We start from the raw sequence: 22,490 nt of genomic DNA on the forward strand, positions 1-22,490 counted from the left end.
GGGGGGGGGGGTTAGAATTTTGTGACCAAATGCTACGAGGGGGGACGGAAGGGTCAAAATCGCCGAAAAAAAGCTACTTCATTTGTGTACGGCCCCTAACGCATCAGTTTACGCCTTTACTTTTCTTAAGGAGGTACTCCCATTTTTTTTAAACTTTTTTTATAAAACAAATTTTTGTTTCTTCCGTAACCATATTTAGCAGCTAATTTGGAGTAACTTTACCGAAAACATTTTTACATGTATACTTTTTCGGGCGATGTAAGGGTAGTGATACCTCAAAATCGGTTTTTGTCGTTTTTTTATACAACAATTTTCTATTACTTAGGTTTATTCTAGACAGTTTTAGAGATTAGCGAATTTCATAAATTTTCTAAACACATCAATAAAATTTGGATGTCAATTTTGGGATGAAAACGAAAATTTCAGTAAATAAATGCTTTTTCAAGATGACTTGTTTCAAAATGTTGAAATATTGTGAACCAGTCATAAACGCGATTAAATTTGCTGTAATGTGTTGTAATAGAACTTGGAAAATAACGATCGGGACATTTTGGGCACTTACTCTTCTTTGTATTGTAGAACTCTCAATATTCCGCATAAAAATTCATCTATTGTCAACTTGTCATCCAAATAAATTACTATGTTCAGTAAAATTTACTAATGTCTGAATTTTTTTTAAAATACTTATGTGATAGAAATGCATTGTATGGCTAATATGTCAAAAAACTGATTTTAAGGTACCCCTCCCAATATTTGGATTTATATCCCCCAAATTAATTAATAGACGAATAGTATCTTCAGAAAAGTTACTTCAAATCATCTATTCTACAAGATTGTGAAAAAACTAAGTTTTCTAAAATTAGAAGCACTGGTAATGCATTAACCGATTGTGATGCGCGATCAAGTTTCACAATACTTTGCAAAAGTCACCACGACCGAATGCTCTCTACGACCCAAGGTATCACCCGAAGAAAGTCACGACCTGCATCCATCCCCTTTAAACAAGGTTTATTGATACCTTTGGGATTCCTAAACTTCCACTGTCCCACGAAATTTGCCAATTTTAGAGCGTCCTCTGACAAAAAATACTGAAATACTTGTTGAAGCTGCTGGATATTTCATGAATATCCTTCTAATGCCTAAGTGGAGCTATGCGAAAGAACTCAAACTAATATATGTACCTGTTAACCTGGTACGATTTTTCAGAAGAAGCACTCCCATATGTTTCCCAGGAAAACAAGGAGTGCTTTCCATGCTCCATCGAACAGAGAGCCTTCTTGGGACTGTGCCAATGTGGGCCATGTCGTTAATATGTGAATATAAAATCATAATTTTTACGGGGAGAATGTTTGCAGCACCGCCTCTTTTATGATCACCAGTACTGTCATAATAATTAGCATAGAAACAATGCATAGCTGTCTTCATCTGACGAACGAAACGGTGATATGCGCACTACAATGCTTAGCGCGAGCATCTTTGCTGTCGGATAAATTTGTGTGTTTAAAGAACAATCATTACATTTATGTACAGTATTATCATTTCATCGCGCAACGTCTATTGTTTGAATGTGGATCTACATGGAATGCTGTTTTTGCCGAAGAAAGATTCTTGGTTCCGTGTATTCCGACCAAAGGTTGAATCGAATACACAATCTAGGGCCTAGCCACCAGACGAAATATTGTTTCTCTTACTAATCCGTCGACGAACCGGTGCCAATAACCGCATTTTTCAGATTTCAAGTTCTCTGCCCACTACGGAGTGAGATACCGTCCACGGTTGTTTGCGCCGGGTATACGTTTCGTTTGATCTTTAATAGCAATTTAGAGATTCAAGCCAGTCAAAATGCTGTACACTTCCACCGGAGAAATTTCTCTTTTTAATTCGATTGTTTCGGATATAGTGGACGTGTAGCTCTCTCAATCAATGGACACACAAATTGTAGCGAGGTCGAGTACAGTGACTTGACCGCGCTGGTGGAGTAGGCATTCTTGTCACTCCCACCGTATTTAAGATGGTCATATTGAAATTGTCGCGAATATCATGCAGTAAGATAGATCGGTTATCATCGTGAAGACAACCCCATGGCATACCGTGGAAGTATGAAGTCTTCTAAAACCATGCGAAGTATACGGAAACAATACCAATAAGTCTTTGCCTTTGATTAGGATTCCACGAGCGACAACTTTAATACCTGGTACCGAGCAAAGGCTAATCCGATTGAAATGATAGCATATTTTGATCCACAGAAACGCTCCTCCATAGTGTTTTCTTGGCCCTGGCGGATAATTTTACAATTGCGAAAGATCTACGTCGGAAGTTAATCAGGCTTTAGACAATGCAAACGCATTGTGTAAAAACTAGGAAAATAATAGGACTGAAGTATAGAGACACTTGGTATACAATTTCCAGACTTCGATTTTGTAACAGCACCCATCGAGGGACACTCTCAGGCCTTTACGAGGAAGCTTAGGAGAGGAAATGATTCTGATTTCTAGGCACATTAAAAGTTGTTTTCTCAATGGGATTATCATAATCTCGCTCTTTAGGGAACAAGAGAGCGTAGAAACTAGTCGCGGCCGGTGACATAATCCACTTTAGCATTTATTCTCGGAGCGTTCCTTAAAATAATGCTTCAGAGTTTCCCCGTATAATTCATATGCGGGATATATCGACAGTTTATGCGTGCCTTGTTTCTACAGTGGGCTACTCTGCGGCCCCATTGTTTGCAACAACGGCAGCTCATGTCCCCTCGATACAAAAAGGCAAACAGGTAGACGAGCCCCGTCCAAAAGAACGAAATTTGAAAGCACAGATCCGACGAAAAGCTCGAAATATGGCTAATGGAAAATAACTTGTTTTCTCATACTCCTCGATTTTTGTTGAACGCAATTGCTTGCATATCAGAACTTTCACTGATTGAAACAAAGGGTTTTGTAAGGAGCCAACCCCATATTTCTCTCTTGGAGACAACACCATCAATTTCTACTTCATGGGCGGTTACGTAGACAAAATACGCGATATATCGATGATGTTAAATGGCTTATCTTTGGTCTGGAATTAGACCATCCAGAGGCCGGTTGCGTCGATGGATATAATTTGGATAAGGAGACTTATCGGCATTATTTTCGGAATCGGAGAAATATTAAAATCGACTTCCATTAAAAAAAGGCCTGAAAGAATTTCGATCGTCGTACATTCCCATTAGTCAACACTATCATGCGGGCTTCGAGAAGAAGGTTTTGTGGCAGGGAAAGAAAAATTAATGCAACGAAATTTAAAAGAACGGAGTAATTAGTACTTAGATGTGGAACATTTGTAGTATCAGTAATCATCAAACACATTTTCGCTGAACCGTCGGTCCCGTTAACAAAAGGTCTACTGCTATTATCAGGAAATTTTCATTTTAACTTACACACGCCATATCTGAACTTTCATCAGTACGGATAGAAATCCGTACACTTCGAATTTTACTACCCACTCGGAAAAAAATGTTCCTTGCTAAGAAGGAATAGGTTTCGTCACCTGCATTCTTCGAAATGTCTCAGAAGTCAGTTATTTATCGTTATGTAACCATATGACAATGTCACCTCGGAAAGGCCACCCACGGCCCCACGGGAACTTGCCCCAGAGTGTCAGTTCCGGAGGCAAACCACCAAATGGTTCCAAAACAACGATAAATGGTTTTCTGAGGCAGTATTCAATTGAAATTTTCAAATAGTATCTCAATACTGGAACATTCCTTCGTAGAATCCGAATTCCCGATAGATCGCCACAGCTCGTTTTCAGAACTTTCAATAGTAGATGAGTTCCTGAATCCAAACATCCTAAAGTATCAAAATCGGTTAAAATGCCAGAGTTATGAGCATTTCAGTTTTGCGGGTACCCGGACACCGTTGTCGGCCTGTTACGGGGTGAAAATATTCAGAAGCCTTTCCTCGGAAGCCCGTGTTCCGCATCACCAATTTAATTCCATCAAAATCTTTGCTTGAGGATGTTCTAAGATGTCACCAAATGCCAGTTTGCTGCTTAGGGAACAGCGGTGTTAGATCTATTTTCTGAACTGATTTCTCATCTGAATCATCATTTACAATTTTGCCAATGCAACAACTCGGGTTGTCTTTTGTAGGTACGTATTACTGATTGCCCAGTATTACTGATGCCCAGTATTACTTTCCAAGCAAAGCTTCCGCTAAAAGAATCTTGGCATCTTCTGCTATTATAATTTATATCCGAAAATTCTTACATTGTATACATCGAAACGTACTTAGTAAAATTATTAAAACAAAACGAGCAATTTTGTATCCCGAATATAAAAAAGCCTCGAGTGGAGGAATGAAACTCAACAAATACACTTTTTGCACAATTACAAGCATGTTTTACAATTTCGCTAACAGTATTCTTAAAGCACAAGCTGAAGCAGCAAGCAGAATTTCGCCAATCATCACACCGAAAACTGTCCAAATTTTCGCAAAAAGATTGCCCAAATCATTCATTTTCCTTAGTCATTCATTTGTCTTTGCCTACTTTAACACAAATATAATCAACAATTACATACATTTTCATTGCGATTGAAACTGAACATTTCCCACAGCATAGGTAAAGAGTAAAACACATGTCAAAAATATACGTAGAAGAAAACAGTTTAAACAATCGATTTAAAAAAAATGTCCCGTAAAAAACCAACCGCATTATCCCAAAACATTTTTGCATTTTGGTAAGACTTTTGATTTTGCGTGAAACGAAAGTTTGTTTTTTGAACTATTTATTATCCACTTATACCGCTGATTATAAGTTCTCTTAAGAATCCTTGCCTTTGATTTCGTTATCCTTACAGTTTGCTTTACAATCCGTCAGTTTAGAGTTTGCGGGAGATGATACTAATTAAAAGCATCATTAGAATCGATCCGTTACCCTAAGTTCTGGTTAATTTGTTATCCGAGTATGAAGATGGTTGAGCCGAAAAAGCTTTAAATGTTCAGTGTGCGCACAACTTGAGGCAGCTCTTTATCTCTCTATCTCTCTCTTTCCTATGTGTATTACTTTTTAGTTTTCAGCAATTATATTTTTATCAGGTCTTATTTTTGTTTTATGTACAATTTAACACGTTTATTTCATTGAATAATTTTAAAGTACCTAAAGGAAAGAACGTTCGGATGGTGCGAATGCAAATCGTCGAGATCTGTGCGAATAAAAGTTAATACACGTTAGCATTTCAAGTACCCCCAAAGCACTAACCTAGTCCAAATAACAAAATCATTTGTTATGTGCACTGTACTCGATGTAAATGTGGCCATGTTCTATCCATTGGTGTTTGTACTTTCCTTCGATTAAGAATTTGTGTGTAGTCGTATGTGCGTGTATCGACTTTTCGATCGCACCGTAAATCAATGTGAACACGGTGAAACTATGCGTCTTCCGACGTTATAAACTTGTCAAACGCACCGTCCGAAATGTTCGAATTCTGCTCTGCTGTGGTAAATGTCAAGTCTTCATGTTGTTTGTTGCTAGATGCTCGCCCTTCTTCCCCTACACTGTTAGACAACACGGGCCACCCTGCCCCCGATCACCAAACGCAGGTAACTACTGAAAAACATCGCAAAATACATAAATTCTGAATTTCAACAAAAATACGCCCTTTGCATACAATGATTTAAACCAGCAATTGATTGAAATTCACTATTTAGAACGATGACTCGTTAAAATGTAATTTAATACACACCCACCTGCCCACTGTTTTGAAAAAAAAAGTTAGATCAATTTGTTTTCCAATTTCAAGAACTATTTTGAATCTATAGATCAGTTTTCATACCTAACTCCCCCCTTAAAAGACCGTTAGTTAAGTTTTCGTTCCGTTTTTAATCCCTGTTGTTCTCACACACACCAATAGTTTGTTTATTCGTTTCAAACTCGTTTCATTCGTATTTCGATCTTGTTTGTTCGAACACCGCTCGGAAATGATGTTGATCGTTAGGGTGACTTAGGAAGAGAAACAAGAATTACAATCCAACATCCTACCATGATTCCTCCCTTTGACAAACTTTGAACGTCGAACAATCGTACCGCACCAAGCGATTTAGATATAGTTATGAGCAAATTTGCGTTAGGCTTCGGTTAATTTTAACTGTTGAACTAGATATCCAGTGCTATTGAAATTATTCCCCCTTTCAAAACCCTTTATCTGTCTCGTAATATTTTCTTCCTACAGATGCTATTATTTCACTATTTTCGTGTTATGTTGCGGTTGGTAGATTCTTTAACTCTTTTTGGATGGAAGGATGATTTTATGTTCAATTTTTTTATCGCTGTTTATATATCTTAATCGATATTCTACCCGGTACTACCGTATTTTTTGCTTTACTAAATCAATGTTTTAGCTCTTTGTTGTTTGTTGTATACAAACGCCAAACAGCTCAGTTGCAAAACAAACTTGCACTCTGTTTAATGTACTCGAACCCGTTTCACTATCCGTAAATTCTTAGAACACGTTATCCAGATAACAGCAATTTCTAAACCTGCTGTCTTTGGTTGTGGTAAATTACTGAGAGCGAGCACATTACTACAATCTTGTTCGAATTGGGTAGAAAATGTTTTGATTCAATTTATTATATTGGTTTAAATTATAATCAGAATAATTATTCCAAATTAGTCTGCGATAGCTGTGGCGGTCCTTCTTTTAGAGTTATCAGTCAACCGAATTATTTATATAATATGAGGAAATGATTATGAGCTTTTATCTAGGAACCAAGGAAACCTCTGGCATCTACTCATTAAGCCCTTTCAGGTTGTATAATTGCAACAGACATCGACCTTCATTCACTTGTGAAGTCTATTCAGAAATATATTGTTAAGGGTTTGTGTGCAAAATTTTACTGAGCTGCATGTCGCCATCTTGAAAATATCAAATCAAATATCAATATCTAATAGCAAATCGTCAAGCCGATTCCTATTCATATTGTTTGCGGTATCGGCCCGGCTTGAACCTTCGTTCGATCCGGTTACAAAACTTGATAGCTCCGGGTTTACCTAGAGTTCGTCCACAGCAACCGTCTTTCTCCAGACTACCTATATTATTTCGACAATCAGCCTTTCTCTTGACTATTTACGTCTCAATCAATCTTTTTCAAGACTAAAACATTTTTCAAGAATAACTCAGCCTATAGAAATATTTAATTCTTCCAACATGCCTCGATTCTCCAAGCAAGGCTGTGCGGCTACTATTAAAAAGAAACGATAACTTCTTCACCACAAAATCCAATCGAGTGAATCAACTCATTCGATTTTTTGTCCGAATGTGATGCTAAAGAAATTTGTAAATTTCCTCACATTGTGCGCTAATTCCAATAATAAGAAACATCATTCTCCTCTGCTAATAAAAACGTTGATCTCTGAGTTCAGAGCCTTTTGATCTGAGCATTCGAAGTTTTCTTTGATGCGTGAAGTTTTCTTTCAAGCCTTTTTCAAATTGGTCCAAGAACGTTGAGTTACAGCGGATGGATTAATTGGCCACAAATGGGATTCTTCTGTCACGTTGAAGTTATGTATTTTTTCAAATGCTTCCAAAACAGATAGACCGATCTAGATTATTTTGAAAGGTATAACGCATGGTCGAAGTTTTGACGAAATAACCAACGGACTGAAAAAATCGCTTGGCTCTTCTCCTTCTTAAGTTATTCTTATGAAGAGAAAACCTAACAGCTCTAACGCGTCACAACGCTCTCCATCCAGGAGTTTCATAAATTTCATTTTACATTTTACATTCATTACGAAGTTAATAATTTAAAAGCATTAGAAAAAGTACAATATTCTTGACGACATGGGAGCAGAATTCAAATTCTTGGCTTTGGGCACGACACTAAAAATTGTCAATTAGATTCCAAAAGCACGATTTGTGGAGATAATTCGCACACGAAGGACGTTTGTCCGATGTTTGACAACAGAAAGTTTCTAATACGCTAATTGTCGCGAAAACCATAAATCAAATTTCTGGGCATGTCCTACACGAGGAAAATATAAATTCTCGTAATAACAAAAGCAACAACTAGCAATCTACTGCTTCTTCAGGTGCCCTTCAGTAAAACGTGCATGAACGTGTTAATCCGCCCCAAAATAGAAATACAACTTCTGTGGTACAAAAATCTTTTATCACCGTCACACCATCCTTCAATGGTACGCATCTCATGTTTCAGTGGCAGGTAAAACGACGACTACTACGCCTACAGTTTAATCTGCACACAACGCTTCCTTTTCTCCAGTGGTTCCGGATAGTAATACTAGAGATAACGGATTTTGCAGCAATCAATGTTTCAATTGACGACTGCAATGCTAAATTCCACCACCATGTTTGAAAATTTTCAAACTAAATGGGAATTTGCTAACCAAATTGTCATGAATTTTAAGTTTGATAATAATTTAAAAAAAATCATTTAAATTTATTGAATTGTAATGCTAGTTCTCTATGGAAAACGTGCGAAGACGAATTTTTCAACCTCTTGAGGATACATAATGTGAATATTGCCGTTGTGACCGAAACTTTTTTTCAAACCAAATACTAAGCGTAACTCTAATTTTGTTATTCGTCGTTTTGATCGGATTGTTAAATTCGGTGGAGGAATCGCAATAACGGTTAATCGCAGAATCAAACAGCGCGTTTTACCCTCTTTTGACGCATTGGTATCGTTTTTATTATGCAGCTTCTTTGCCTTTTCAATGCACTGGCGCGCAATCTAATTTCTTGAAAGGAGACTTACAAAAACTTACAAGCAATCTATCGAAAAATTTTATAATCGGTGCCTTTACGCTGCTTATTATTCAGTTCTCTTTCCAACAATTGATTTAGTTTCTACAGATTAAAACCATATTTATAGCGAGTTTATTACACATGCTAATTTTGATTCTGATAACCAATTTCTAGAAACGAAAAGTAACCATCTTACCCTCAGTCTCCGTCTTTGCCTACTTTACCCTAATACTTATATTGTTGACGAAAATCTTCAACTTCCGATTCGCTTGAAGAATGTTCTAAAACGTCAGCATCAACGTTCTCGTGATCCTGCTCTAAAATGTATCTATCAGGACCCACGAAAAGATATAAAGCATAGATTCACACACTTAATCGTGTGGTCCCCTAGAGGGTTGATAACAGTCTATTATTTTTCTCAGCACAAAACTAGCCTAGAGGCCGCATAGCAACCAGTGGGTTAAAGTATCTCAACCAAAATTTAATCCACTGAAAACAGGAGTCCGCTAATCAAGGTGTTTCTCCGTGACGAGGACTGAATGGCTGGCAAGACTAAAATATGCCAATCGCGCACGGATTTGAAAAATCTGCACATACTTATTGAAGGAAATCGCCAAATATTTGCACGATCTGGCAGGGAAGAAGTGTTAAATGTAACTCTCTGCTCTGACGGCATTACGCATGAGTTGGCAAATTGTCACATATGGTGATTCCAAACCTACGAACTGGGACCTCTACGAAGAAAGCTTAGCGACTAGGTTTCATGGGTATCTTCCAGCGAGTGAATCTCCAAGTAACTTGGATGAGGTCGCTGATAAAAGAAATCAATTGGATCAATTTATATACTTTGAAAATTTCAAAACGATCCAAAATCGTTCGTTTTCTGGCCAGATAAAAAAAAAATGTGTTGTCTAGAAAAACACAGTTCAAGTTTTCAGCACACTCGGGGTATACATAACAGGCGTTGTGGCAGAACTGAAAATTTGAACGTTTCGCAATTGTTGGCGCCAAATAGAGATAAGAAAGCTGAGTGTCTGCGGATGCCCTCAAAAAGGGTGTGCCGTCACTATTTTTACGGAATCTTGTCGCCAATGCTTTATTGAGAAAACTTAATGAGCTTGGGTTTCCGAGATATGATTTCACAGATGAGTAACACTCATAGTATCATATAGTAATCACCGCAAAAAGTGTGTTAATCAAATAATTAACTTTTTGCTTTGATGCAGCAAGCCTTATCCCAAGTAACAAATGAAGTTTTATAGCATGCTACAAGTGCAATCTAAGTTGTATGAGTAGCCAACTACCATAAAACCTCAATTGTTACTAGGGATGTGTCACTGAATAATAGTGTCTTCATGTTGGACTATCAAATAAAGTCAAATTAAACATCAAAGGAGCTTTTCACACAACCGAAGCGCGTCCGTTGCAGTTCTTTGACTCTGAAATTATTGTCGTAGATCAAGTTAAGTACGTTGGGGTAAGCCTTGACCCTAAATTCAATTAGACTGGTGACATCGATTTTATAATAAAAGGAGCTTGCAGAACCTTAGGCCAATGAAGCCAAACTTTCAGCAAATCATGGGAACTCAAACCAAAGTACATTCATTGGATCTACACAACAATTGTTAGACCAAAATTATCATACGGGTACTTTGTGCGGTGGCATAAGGTAGAAGTCACAACAATCCAGTTAAAATAAAATTATCTACGGAGGATAGCCTTTATGGCAATTACTGCTGCATCACAACATCCACTGCTTCTCTAGTTTTTCTGAAACAAGAAGTGCTTTCTTGTGCATGCCGTCTTTAGGTTCCTGTGCTCTGAAACAGTAACACAATAGATCATGCCACTAACCACACAAAATTGTGGCTCCAAATGGTTACTTGGGATAAGTATATACTTTACTGGGCTGAGTTTAGGTCACTGGGAACCTTGCAGTCCCGTGTCGTATTTCAAGAATGTATGAGTTTATCCAATGTGTTGTACTACTTTGATGTTGGCTGTTACCTCATGAATTGAATAAGCACTATTGAGGATGAGTGCTTCAAATACAGGCAAAAATGTTTTTCCGGTTTTTCGGCCTGGTGCAACAGATATAACTCCAAATCAGAAATATATTATAACTGAGTCAACCTAATGCACTGTAGACAAGAAATCATATTAGTGTTCTACACATTCGGGAACGCCACAGCTACAAAAATAAATTGTATAAAAATTTCTTCGAGGATTTTGTCAACATTCATATTCAATTAACTATACAAATAGTAGCAAGGAATAAATGAAGTGAGACGAAATAACTAAACTGAACCAAAACATTCTCCTCACGTACATTTCATGCATGACATTTGTTCGTTTGACTGTTTGTTATTGCTAGATAGAAACTAGTTTTCGTGTCGATTCAATCACTTTTATTTAGGTATTTGAGTAAGTGTGTTAATTAAAGTATTCAAGAAAAATTCGTCCTGATTATCCAACAAATGATATTTATACCAATTGAAAACTAATCGCTTCATCAGTTTTCATTCATTGAAAGATCAAGCTATTGTCATGTATGAATGTGATAATGTGATAGTAATATACTACAATCAAACAAACTGAATAGTAAAAGCTTTGAAAGTTACATACAGTAACAAGAATTAATTTTCGTAAAATAGACTTAGAATAACCATATATGGATATATCATATGAAGTATATTTTGAAGCTTTAGTATCGAAAATATTTGGTTATAGGATGTTACATATTTGTATGTTTCGATTGCTAGAAACTTCGAAAATTTCGCTTTTTCCATTTATATATAGTTTGACGAGCTCTTACAAACAATAATATTTTTTGAAAAATTTGCTAAATCGTTCAGAAAATCTCTTCGTAAGATGGAATCAGATATCACTACGAAAGGCACAAATCGATTTCCACAATAACCTACAGCAACGATGCATCCTGCTTTCTGCATTCCCACCTTTTCTCGCTAGATGTATCTAGTTCTGAAGTATTTATAAAATAAAATGGTGCATTCCATAGCGTGTCATTCGATTTAGGTCATTAAACATCAAATAAGCACATGCAATGCTTATAAACTCCTCATCAAGACAAAAAGTTTTTGGAACATTTGAACGTATGGAAAAATCCAACCAACCAACTTGCATAGTAGTTGAATCATAACATCTCTTCACAATTTTGTGTTTCCAAAAACCAGCCAATCACCGCTCCTTTGCAATAGCAAGTCAGTTCTAATATAGGTAAACCGGTCTTCAGCCCGAAGATAATTGATTTAACTTTATAACATCTTGATCAATTTCTGGAATACAATTAATATTTTTTCACCAGAAATAGAAAGAGATGGAGACAAATGTATTAGTTATTTTTTGTTCACCTTCTTAACTGGTATAGTTTTAGTTTAACAAAAAAAAATCCTTCCATTCCCTCTTTATAGCATTATATAAACAATTAGACGAAATTTATACTAACTTCAAATATTGGCAGTTTCGTAATTCACCGGCAAACATTCGTAACATTACATTTCTTTACAAACTAACTACACCCTCGCTTTGGTAATTTGGTAACAGGGCAGGGATGCCACGTCTACTACGTAAATTTCTCATAGTTCTCTATCCTTTTCTGCTAATCTAACAGACAACATTAGTAGACTTGAAGAAACACATAGCCTGCTATACACTCTCTTGTGCGTCTCTCCCATATGTAGTCTGTATAACAGTATTCTCTTCTTCATTGTATGACCTAGTGTTCTGAAGCAATAAGCTACTCTAATGTTTCATTAAGGAAACGTTTGCTAAGAACTTACAACTGCAACCCCCAACTGTGCTTGTGTGTATGAACAACTCAACCATGGGTTGGCTCTCATGAAATAAATATTCGGTGTTCCATTTATGTATGTCTCTGTCTCTTTCTATGTCGTAACGAATGTCTACCTCTTTAGTGTAAACTGTGTGTTGTTGTGTATTTGTGGAAAAACAATCCCTCGTAAATTTGTGGTAGTTAAACACGCTCGTCGACAGAAATCCGAAATAGACCTGAACTAAGTTCTCTTTGAGACTAATAACTTGCTGCATGTTCTGTTTCTGGTCAATCCACGTAACCCTGTCGTCCGAAAAAATTGGAACAATCTAGCGAATTGTTACAACTTTTGCCATGCGAACTTCGCCTTCAACATACTGAAATAGGAATCGGAAATGCACGGGAAGCTCAGAACTTCTCTGCTGTATCCTAAGCTTGGTTTGTAGTTATACCCAGAAAACCCAGAGTTACGATTTGTACTTAAAAACAGATTCGACATCTAATGGCATGGAAACGTGAAGGCACAGAAAACAGAAAATGCAGTCTGCGCTTGAGTTTTGCTCTCTGTCTCGTCGAACTTCAAATCATACGCCCGCACATTTTGGATGGATTATTTGTGTACTTATCATGGCATGAATAATGTTGCCGAAATTATTGTTCATCTCGGACAGTGACACTATAATGGCAACCACGTAAAGTATTGATGTACAACAATTTCAAATATGAAGCTAGTAAATAGTGCAGAGCTAGTTTACTTGCTTGACAAAGCCGCCATAAATGCAGTCGAAACGTCGATTCACACAAAACAGCAGGATTTCTACGAAACTGAGAGTCAAAACGTCTTATACCCCAGGGAAGCAATCAAAACGCCACATTCTCGACCACAAATTAGCTCATTTAGACACAAATAAGATGAGCAACGCTTCAAATACGCCCATTTCACAACACCTACAGTACATTGTAACTATTGCACAGTCGTTCTGTATATTGCAAAACAAATTAACATCTTGCTAGTGCTAATGCTCGGCAAACTATGTTTTGCTTCCAGTAAATACCGATACCAATACCAACAGCAAGAGTACATACGGCTCTGAGAATGTCAGTGTAATATACTATCCTGCTTGAAGTATCTGACTCTTCCCGTGAAACTCTACGCTCATATAGCATGCGTCATCTGTTATCGAACGTGTTAGTTTTGTATTATTTTACTTAAATATGCTCATTTTCGTTTTTCAGTTCATTTATATTTTAAGTATTTCATTTCAACTGTAAATATTAGTAGAAGTAATCGCCTCTTGACAGTGCTACAGCTTAGGCTATATCTCATTCTTTAGCTCTCGTGAAATAAATACGATATATGCTTTTCTAACACACACAGGTTGAGAAAGAATGAACTGAAAATGTGATGAAGTTTTGTTTTGTTCTCCCAGTAAACCAATCCTTGCTAGAACATTTTTCAGTACGATTGGTATTTGCTTTTGAGACTTTCGTTTTGATTTTAACCTACAGAAGAAGTACCATCGGTGTGAAAAACTTAGTTTACTCATTGACTAACAAATATTAATTTTTATATCATTCTGCGCATCAGTAGAAGATTGGAATATTGCAGATATTGCTGTTGAAGAGTTTTTGTTTGCTTGTTGGGGCTGTCCGTTTTGAACCACGCTATCCTAACATACATTTGCGTGCGAGACGATTTTTAAAATTGTACAGGGAAATTTATCATGAGGTTTTTTTTAAAAACATCAAAAGAAAATAAAAAGAAATGAACTAAACCGCTAAATCTTTGCTGTTACTTGGACGAACATTTGCCATTTATTGTTTGAAAACAATTTCTTTTAAATGTTGATCATAGTAATTAGGACCATTGCAATGGGCCATTTCAAGCGCAGGTATGGTCAACATTTAAAAGAAATTGTTTTCAAACAAGGGACCATTCATAAATTACGTAACGCAAAAATTGTCCAAAGCTGATTCCCCACCTCTCCACAAACAAACAAACCGTCACAAATTTCTCCATCCCCCTCCTCTATTACGTAGCAAATTCCTTGAAAAAAAATTTTCTTCGGTGAAAACATGTTACGTAACGATCTAGCTTACTCCCCCTCCTCCCTAAGTCACAACTTGTCGTATCCCCCCTAAAAGCGTTACGTAATTTATGAATGAATAAATGGCAAATAATGTTCTATCGAGTGATAAGTTTGTTTACTTTCTCTTTCGATTTTTACGGCGTCACTATAGCACTTCACTTATTTTACAGTAAAGATCGAAAGACAATCGACTAGTATATTATGCAAAGAGTTGAGAGATAAATGTTAAAGCGACCGAATTATTAACAGAAGAGAGTAAACAAAGAGAGTTACTCATTGTAGTTATGTCGTTTTGAATAAAAGGTCTTGAAATGTATTTTACTGCTGTACGGCAAAGTATACTCGGTTTAGCTACCGTTCTGACAGGAGCAGTAGTGATGCGTCGCTGTAGCTAGTGATGTCTGATTTTTGCAAATAATCGATTATCCGTTAATCGAATAATATTTGAGAGATTGATTAATTCATTCGATTAATCGACAAAAATAGTCGATTAAAATCAATAATCGATTACTTAGTAAATCCTAGTTTGTCAACAAAAAAAAGGTCGCTCGACACATTTTGAAAAATTTGGAGAAGTCTGGTCATAGTTTTTGGCTCTGCGACTTTCGTTTTCAATGCCACCCTTCATTAATTATGCTCTCGATTAATCGATATCAGCTACTCGATTTGCTCGATTACACCGAAAGCTTGTAATCGATTATTTATTTTTCGATTATTTTAGAATTTAATCGATTATTTGCGTTAATCGAGTAAAAAAAGACATCACTAGCTGTAGCGGGCTGCACGACTTGTGTAAATTTAATTGTACCGGAAAATAGGTAGTTTACCGGTACCGTTCGCATTCCTAGTCCCTACAAATAGCGTAAAAGTATTTCTGGCAATACAATTCAACTTATGATGTCACTTCTCTCCTAGAAGAACGTGAGATTTTTTATTATTGCCTAAATATCCACTCCATTAACAAAAAACCGAAAATAAAGTAAAAATGGTTTCATGTTTATGATGAGCGCCAGCAATTCATTAGCTCAATAACCTGCGGATTTATTTATCCGGAAAAATTAGTGCGTTTTATGAATCCGAAAAACTTGTGTGAGTAATACTAACTTTTCATTTTAACATGTGAGTTTTTACTGCCCAAGTGATGAATTATCCGGATTCATACACTGATAAAAATTTAACTGTAAATTCTATTTGTTTCACATACTTCGAATCAATACGAATAAATGTTACATTTACCAACCGCTTCGTTACGTGGCAACTGTACATATTATTATTACATACATAAGTTGTGCGCAATGCTATAGAATCCAGTGTTATGTGCCTTTTGTTATGAAATGTGAATAGTAAGATTAATATGTCTTGTAAATTCACAAAACAGAGTTATGTGACAGCGAATAGTATCTATATGCCAGCACTAATTGCAAAACTCTGTGTTAAATTAATAAATTAATAAGTATATTTTTATCGGTGTATGAATGATCAATGCTATGCCTGTTCGTTTTTTTCTGGAAATAAACTTCTCAGAAAAAGGAAACCGCAGCAGAATTTGATCTCAGGATATATATTCAATATAGGGTAATTGTTCCCCAATTGATCTTAGCTTCTGTGCCCATTTGAATATATTAGTTAGAGCAGTGTCTGCTATCTCTATTCAACGTAATATGTGTAATAGTAATTTTTATTATAGAGGTTTTAACCTTAGGATGCCTCTTTTCGGGTTAGAGAAATCTCTTGGAAAAATCTCTAACCCTATGTGCGGGGTTGGGAATCCAGGTGAGCTGCGTACAAGGCAATAGATTTATCAACTACGCTATGCCCGTCCCCATCTAATGGTAGGATGAATAAAGGTGCGTTGTACTCGACTTCTCGTTTCGTTCAAACGCTAGTGTTCTCGATAAACGGCGGGTATTATGGCGTATAAGCCAACTGTCATAATTAATTTTGAGTGGCAATTCCGGAAAACCGTCACTCGCCAATCACAGATGTTGATAGTAAACAAACGAGAAAAGTTTTCTCTTTCATTAACTACTGTGAACGGCCAGTAACGGTTTGTCCGAAATTCCATTCCAAAGATAATTTTGACATTTGAGGGATTCCATGAAAAACCGGCCGACCGCACTATCGTCGATTCGAATGAATCTCCATAATTTTTTCTGGCAATTGCAATATTTTGATACAAGAGCAATTTTTCAAATGGGCTTAGACGTTTCAACCTGCATAATTCTTTTAAAAAAAATTGCTCTATTTTATACAGCAAAACGTTCTGAAAACGGGTTACACGGACTGAATATTTCTATACGAAAAACATATACACTGAAAAAAATGTATCATTTTTCTCAAAAACAAAAATTTATATTAAAAATTTAAATTGCAAAAACACCCATTTCTATATTTTTTATATTTTGTCAACAAAAACCTAAAAAGAAAAGAAACATTTTGAATGTGATTGCATGATGAAGAACTTATCGGCAAAATTTTTTTCTAACAATAACTTCATACACGTTTTTAAATTTCATAAAATTGAATTTTTGACTGCAAATTGTATGAATTATAAAAATATGTCAAAAAATCGAAATTTATTGAAAAAATTTCTTTTATGTCTCTAAAACGATAAACATCAGATTAATGACGTTTTATGATGGGGTAACGCGAATTACTTTTAAAAATGGCTTAATTACACAAATTAATTGTTTTTGTTGGAGCAAAATTCCAAATATCTCGAAAACTATCACATTTTCGAAGATATTTGTTAAATGCATTTTGATTTAGAATGATACTTAGAATTATATTCTGTAATAAAATTACAGTTTTGTATGTTGAAATTTAAAAACATTCATAAAGTTATTGTTAGAAAAACTTTTTCACCGATAAGTTCTCCATCATGCAATCACCTTCAAAATGGCTTTTCTTTTTATGTTTTTGTTGACAAAATATAAAAAATTTAAAAAATGTTTTTTTAGATTTTAATTTTTAATATAAATTTTTGTTTTTTGTGAAAAATGACAACATTTTTTTCAGTGTATATTTTTTTCGACAACCGGCCAAATAAATTGAAATTGATGCACGTAGAAACGTCTACGCCCTTTTAAAAAAATTGCGCTTGAGTCAAAATAATCTTATTAACTGTGGAAAATGTTTAGTGCTCCATGCTTGTGAAACCTGTAAAGTTTTATCGGAATATAAGATGGCTGGTCTCGAAGTAGGAGATTTTCGGTCGGCTGTTCGTGGAATTTCTCATTTGGCTTTCACGCCGAAATCATATGTTTTCTTAGAAATGTAGCAAGGATGCTGATACCTATTTAAGCGCAATCCAATTACTGTAAGCCGAGTTACATTTGAAATAGTGTGACATCCTGACCAATGAGATAAATAAGGGAACGTCTTCCCTAATTAAGCATAGCGTTCATCACCCATATGAGGTAAAAGTCACGAAACATTTCGAAAATGAAATCTCACAATTTCACATGAAAAGTTATTTCACTCACACAACTTATCTGAATAAATGTGATACAATATTTTTTCACTGTGCCGGAGAATGGGCTTGTAAGTTTATCGTATGGTAATGAGCCACCCTGTATTTAGAAAAACAAAACGGTTAGTTTTAGACATATAATGTCTTTGGCAAACTTTCTTAGTACTTTACTGAATAAACCATATGGCCATCTCTAATGGTGCATGCACAATGATTTTTAAAATATTTAAGATAGGGTGGCTCCTCAAAAAAGGTTTTCCATTGATATCTTTTCTAATTTCTTGCAAATTTCTTGCAAATTTCTTGCAAATTGCAAATTTGTTCTAGAGATTTTCAGAACTTTAAAGATTAGAACCTATCGTTTCTGCGAAAAAACTGCGAGGGCGTTATTTCTCTAAAAAATATTTTATAAAGGCAGTATATTTTTCAACAATAAACGTCCATAACACTTCAAACATACGAAATAACAACTTTGTTACTTCAGCAAAAATATGCGCCATACAACGTTCTAAAAGTGTTGCGAATAAAGTATTTAAGTACTTTAAATCAATGTATGAAATGACGAATGAGAAATCGTGATTTTTAGACGTTACGTTTTCATCGATCACTCTCTTATGGTAAAATCAATTAAGAAATAGTCTATATGTGTCATAATGCTGAAAGCCACCACCAATTCTATTGAGTGTGTAACACTTTTTTAATGAACAGTCTACCGTACATCTAAATGTTAGTGTGAATTTACATTTTCTACTTGTGTTTGCTCCATCCCAGTAAATTTTGATGTGCAATATCGATTTCACCATTGATTCTTCCTATAATTTGGTGGTGATTACCTAGTATACTAGTAAGTATATGTGAGTAGATAATGAATCCGAAAATAAGTAATATTTGTAATTTTCATATTAGGCAATTAAGGGCGATTAAATGGCGCGTTCTCTGGGCAATTTGGGGGTGATTTAAAGGCGGGTAGAGCGGCTAAAAATGACGGCGGCAAATCGCCCAAATGTTGCATTTGAAATAGCCCCCTAATTTCCAGCAATTTGCTGGCAAATTGAAGGGCAATTAGCGCTTCCGAGTTGGCAAATAGCCCCCCGTTAGCCAGCAACTTGCCCTTTTTGACTGGGATGTCAAACTTTTCAAATCGCCTGGCCATGTTCGTCCGCATTTTTTTTTTTTTTTTGACAGGGATGAAGCAATTACATTCAATATGTTTTTATTTAGACCTTTGGGGGCGAAAATAAGGAAATTCAGGAATAGTCTAATTTGTAACAATCTGAATGTAAATGTACTATCCGAAACAATATTCCAATCTTATTACAACAAAAATGCAATTTTTCACACAAATGGAACTTCTTCATTTTTATTTCATTTTTGGTGATTCTACATTTACGTAACGTGCGTTTTCTAAACTTAGATTTTGACTTAGTTTGTTACATCACGGATAATGTTGACAGTAGGCTATTTATTAAATGATTTACCCCACAATTGTTTTTCCCTTCAAAAATATTGTTGAAATTCAACACCAACCGGTTAAGTTTAAATTACTAATGTACTTTAGTCATGTGGACAGCAATATAAAGCAACAAACGTTGGCGGCTTTGACTTGAGCATGATAAAGTAGCAGGCATCGTTATTCTCACTCACACAAGCGAAAATAACTAAATTAAAAAATAGGTATCAACAAACCGTACATTTTTTTATCCAATATAACTTACTATCACTCATCTGTCATTGAAAAATGGCAATAAATGTTTTTTTTCTTCTTGATGTGCAATATACTTAGGTACCTGACGTTTAAAATACGCACACTGATATCTCCACTTTTGCCCAGAAGCAGTTTGTTTGCCTCCCAATACTAACGTCAAAACGGCACAATACCGCAGCTGGATAATCCAAGTAACCATAAGCATTAAGCCATCATTCAGTATTGGCTACACATTTGCGCTAATGATTACAGTGAGCTCCATTGTAGCATTTACAATGGAAGCGAGCTCTATATTACCATCATAAAAGCATACAGGCACTGCCGATATATAGCATTATCGCTTGCTGCAACGATCTATAAGGCATATAGGCTTTATATATGCATTTATTGCCATTATAGAGCAAATAGAAAGCCGATATAATACTATCGTAATGCTGTGGGTCCGTTATGCATATCCTCTCGAAAATTATAATGCTAGTGTTATACCAGAAAAGGCGAAATATTGTGTCATACTGTGCAAAGATAGACAGACCGCTTTTGCGGTACTAATTCTATTATATAGCACCCGTGTACCAAAGTTTGAAAGCCTGTTATTGGCACTAGTCATGCTATTAGAAAGCTTGAATTGGCTATCATTTTCCGCATTGCGTTTTTAGAACGAATTTTTATGTTTCCTTTTCCCGCATCACGATAGCATTATATCAGCTTTATATTTGCTCTTTAATGGCACTAAATACATATGCAAAGTATACATGCTTTGCGTTAATTCAGCTTCATACACGTTTTTTTTATTTCGATTATAGAGGTTTTAACCTTAAGGTCATTCGCCTCTTCGGGTTAGAAAAATCTCCTATGAAAAATGTCTAACCCTATGTACGGGTTCGGGACTCGAAGCCAAGTGCGCTGCGTACAAGGCAATCGATTTACCAACTACGCTACGCCTACCCCTTTCATACACGTTAACAGAGCAAGCGATTATGGTATTTTAGCAGCGCCTGTATGCATTTATGATGCTAATACAGAACTCAATTGTATTGTAAATACTACATTGGAGTTTCAATGTAATATTAGTGCAAATGTATAGCCAATATCGCACAATGGCTTAATGCTTATGAATACTTGGGGACATGTAACATGTTACTTATTGTCAAACTCTATAGGTAGAGAGAGGGATGTGTTTATTCAAAGACTTGGCGTGAATGTTTTCTCCATATAAAAATGTAATTTTTAAGTGGTCTGTAAGTAGAGAATTCTAGAGAAAATTTTCAATCGGACGTAAGTAACATTGAGAGCCTCTTTTTGTTTACTTTCTCTTTCGTTTATTACGACGTCATTACAACACTTTGCACTAATTTTCCAGCACATATGGTCGGTGTTAAGTCAGACCGGACTAAGTCGCAAAACATAAAAAAATTGGATAACGATAACACCGGGTAAAGAATTTCTTCAGCTACATTCGACTTTTGCCAGATTTGAAATATGTAACCATAAACAAAAAATGCTGCAAAAAATAATTTTTAATTATAACGTAGAGGATGCTACGATTCAAATTTTAAACCCGTTTTTCTCGAAATCAATATTTTGTCACTTAGTCCGGTCTGACTTAACACCGACCATATCGAAAGCCGACGGTTTTCACTAGAATATTATGCAAAGAGTAGAGTAGTAAATGTTGGAATGGCCGAGTAATGAACAGAAGAGAAAGACCCCAAAGAGAATCTCTCATTGTTACTTATGTCCTATTCTAAATTTTCTCTAGAATTGTTCCACAGCGAGCCCAAAGGAATACCCTGATAATCTCACCAGCTCATTTTCCGGTGGATTTATTTATCCGGATAAATGGAGCGTTTGTTATATCCGTAAAACTTGTGTGAGTGATATTAACTTTTCGTGTAAAAATTAAACTATTTTTGTCGAAGTGGTGAATTATCCGGACTTCTTTGCTCGTGTGAGTAATTAATGCAACGCCTGTTACCATGGAAAAACTGCCACCGTTTTACGATTTTTTTTTGTTGTGGTCTGCTTTATAATGCTGATAACAACTTTGCGAAAACACCAAATAACATAACACCATTTGCCCTGCAATCCATTCAACAATTCTATCCTCCCTTGTTCCCAACGGCCCGTAATGTTTTTACCCTTAGGATGTAAACTTAGACCGGTACAAATATTTGCAAAGCCCAACGGATTAATCGCGCCCTCAAGAGCTCATTTCGCCTGATTTTATCACTGCAATTTTATAGTTTTTACAAAGAACTTTAAAAAAAGTAAAAAAATCATGGTCTCTTCAAATCTAGTAATCTATAAGTTAAATAGGTCTATCGGGAGAAACGTTTTCGAAGATACATTAAATCATAGCTACAAGAACCTAGGATCAACTTTCGGTCTGCGCAAATTTTGATCCTTATACACATTGATGTAATGTTTCCCCATATCAATTTCTATAGCATTCTTGCAAAAAGGCTAAAAAATATTTGTAAATGAATCCGAAATTTAAAATTTGGGTTCTGTTCGAAAATGTAAATACTTGTGCCGGACTGAGTATCCACCTTATAGGACATGGTGAAAGCCGATTGGAGCGTTTCTTCAGAGCTATAAGTCACACGAGAAAAATATCCGCGAAAATAAAACGAACATACATAGTACAAGGTAGCTTTCGTTTATTGAGGTCTAGTTTCCCTCGAAGTTTGTTT

General features: G+C 35.8%; 1 protein-coding gene across 7 annotated transcripts in view; it reads left to right on the forward strand.

Moving 5' to 3' along the window:
- Positions 1 to 22,490, forward strand: part of LOC131683704 (RIMS-binding protein 2) — a 331,371-nt gene that overhangs the window by 283,836 nt on the left and 25,045 nt on the right. For all 7 annotated transcript variants that reach the window (XM_058965931.1, XM_058965934.1, XM_058965935.1 and 4 more), the window contains one exon: positions 5,509 to 5,576. In XM_058965931.1, the coding sequence (XP_058821914.1) occupies positions 5,509 to 5,576 (68 nt within the window). The remainder of the gene's footprint in view (positions 1 to 5,508; positions 5,577 to 22,490) is intronic.

The sequence above is a fragment of the Topomyia yanbarensis genome, chromosome 2 (assembly GCF_030247195.1).
Source record: "Topomyia yanbarensis strain Yona2022 chromosome 2, ASM3024719v1, whole genome shotgun sequence".
NCBI lineage: Eukaryota > Metazoa > Arthropoda > Insecta > Diptera > Culicidae > Topomyia > Topomyia yanbarensis.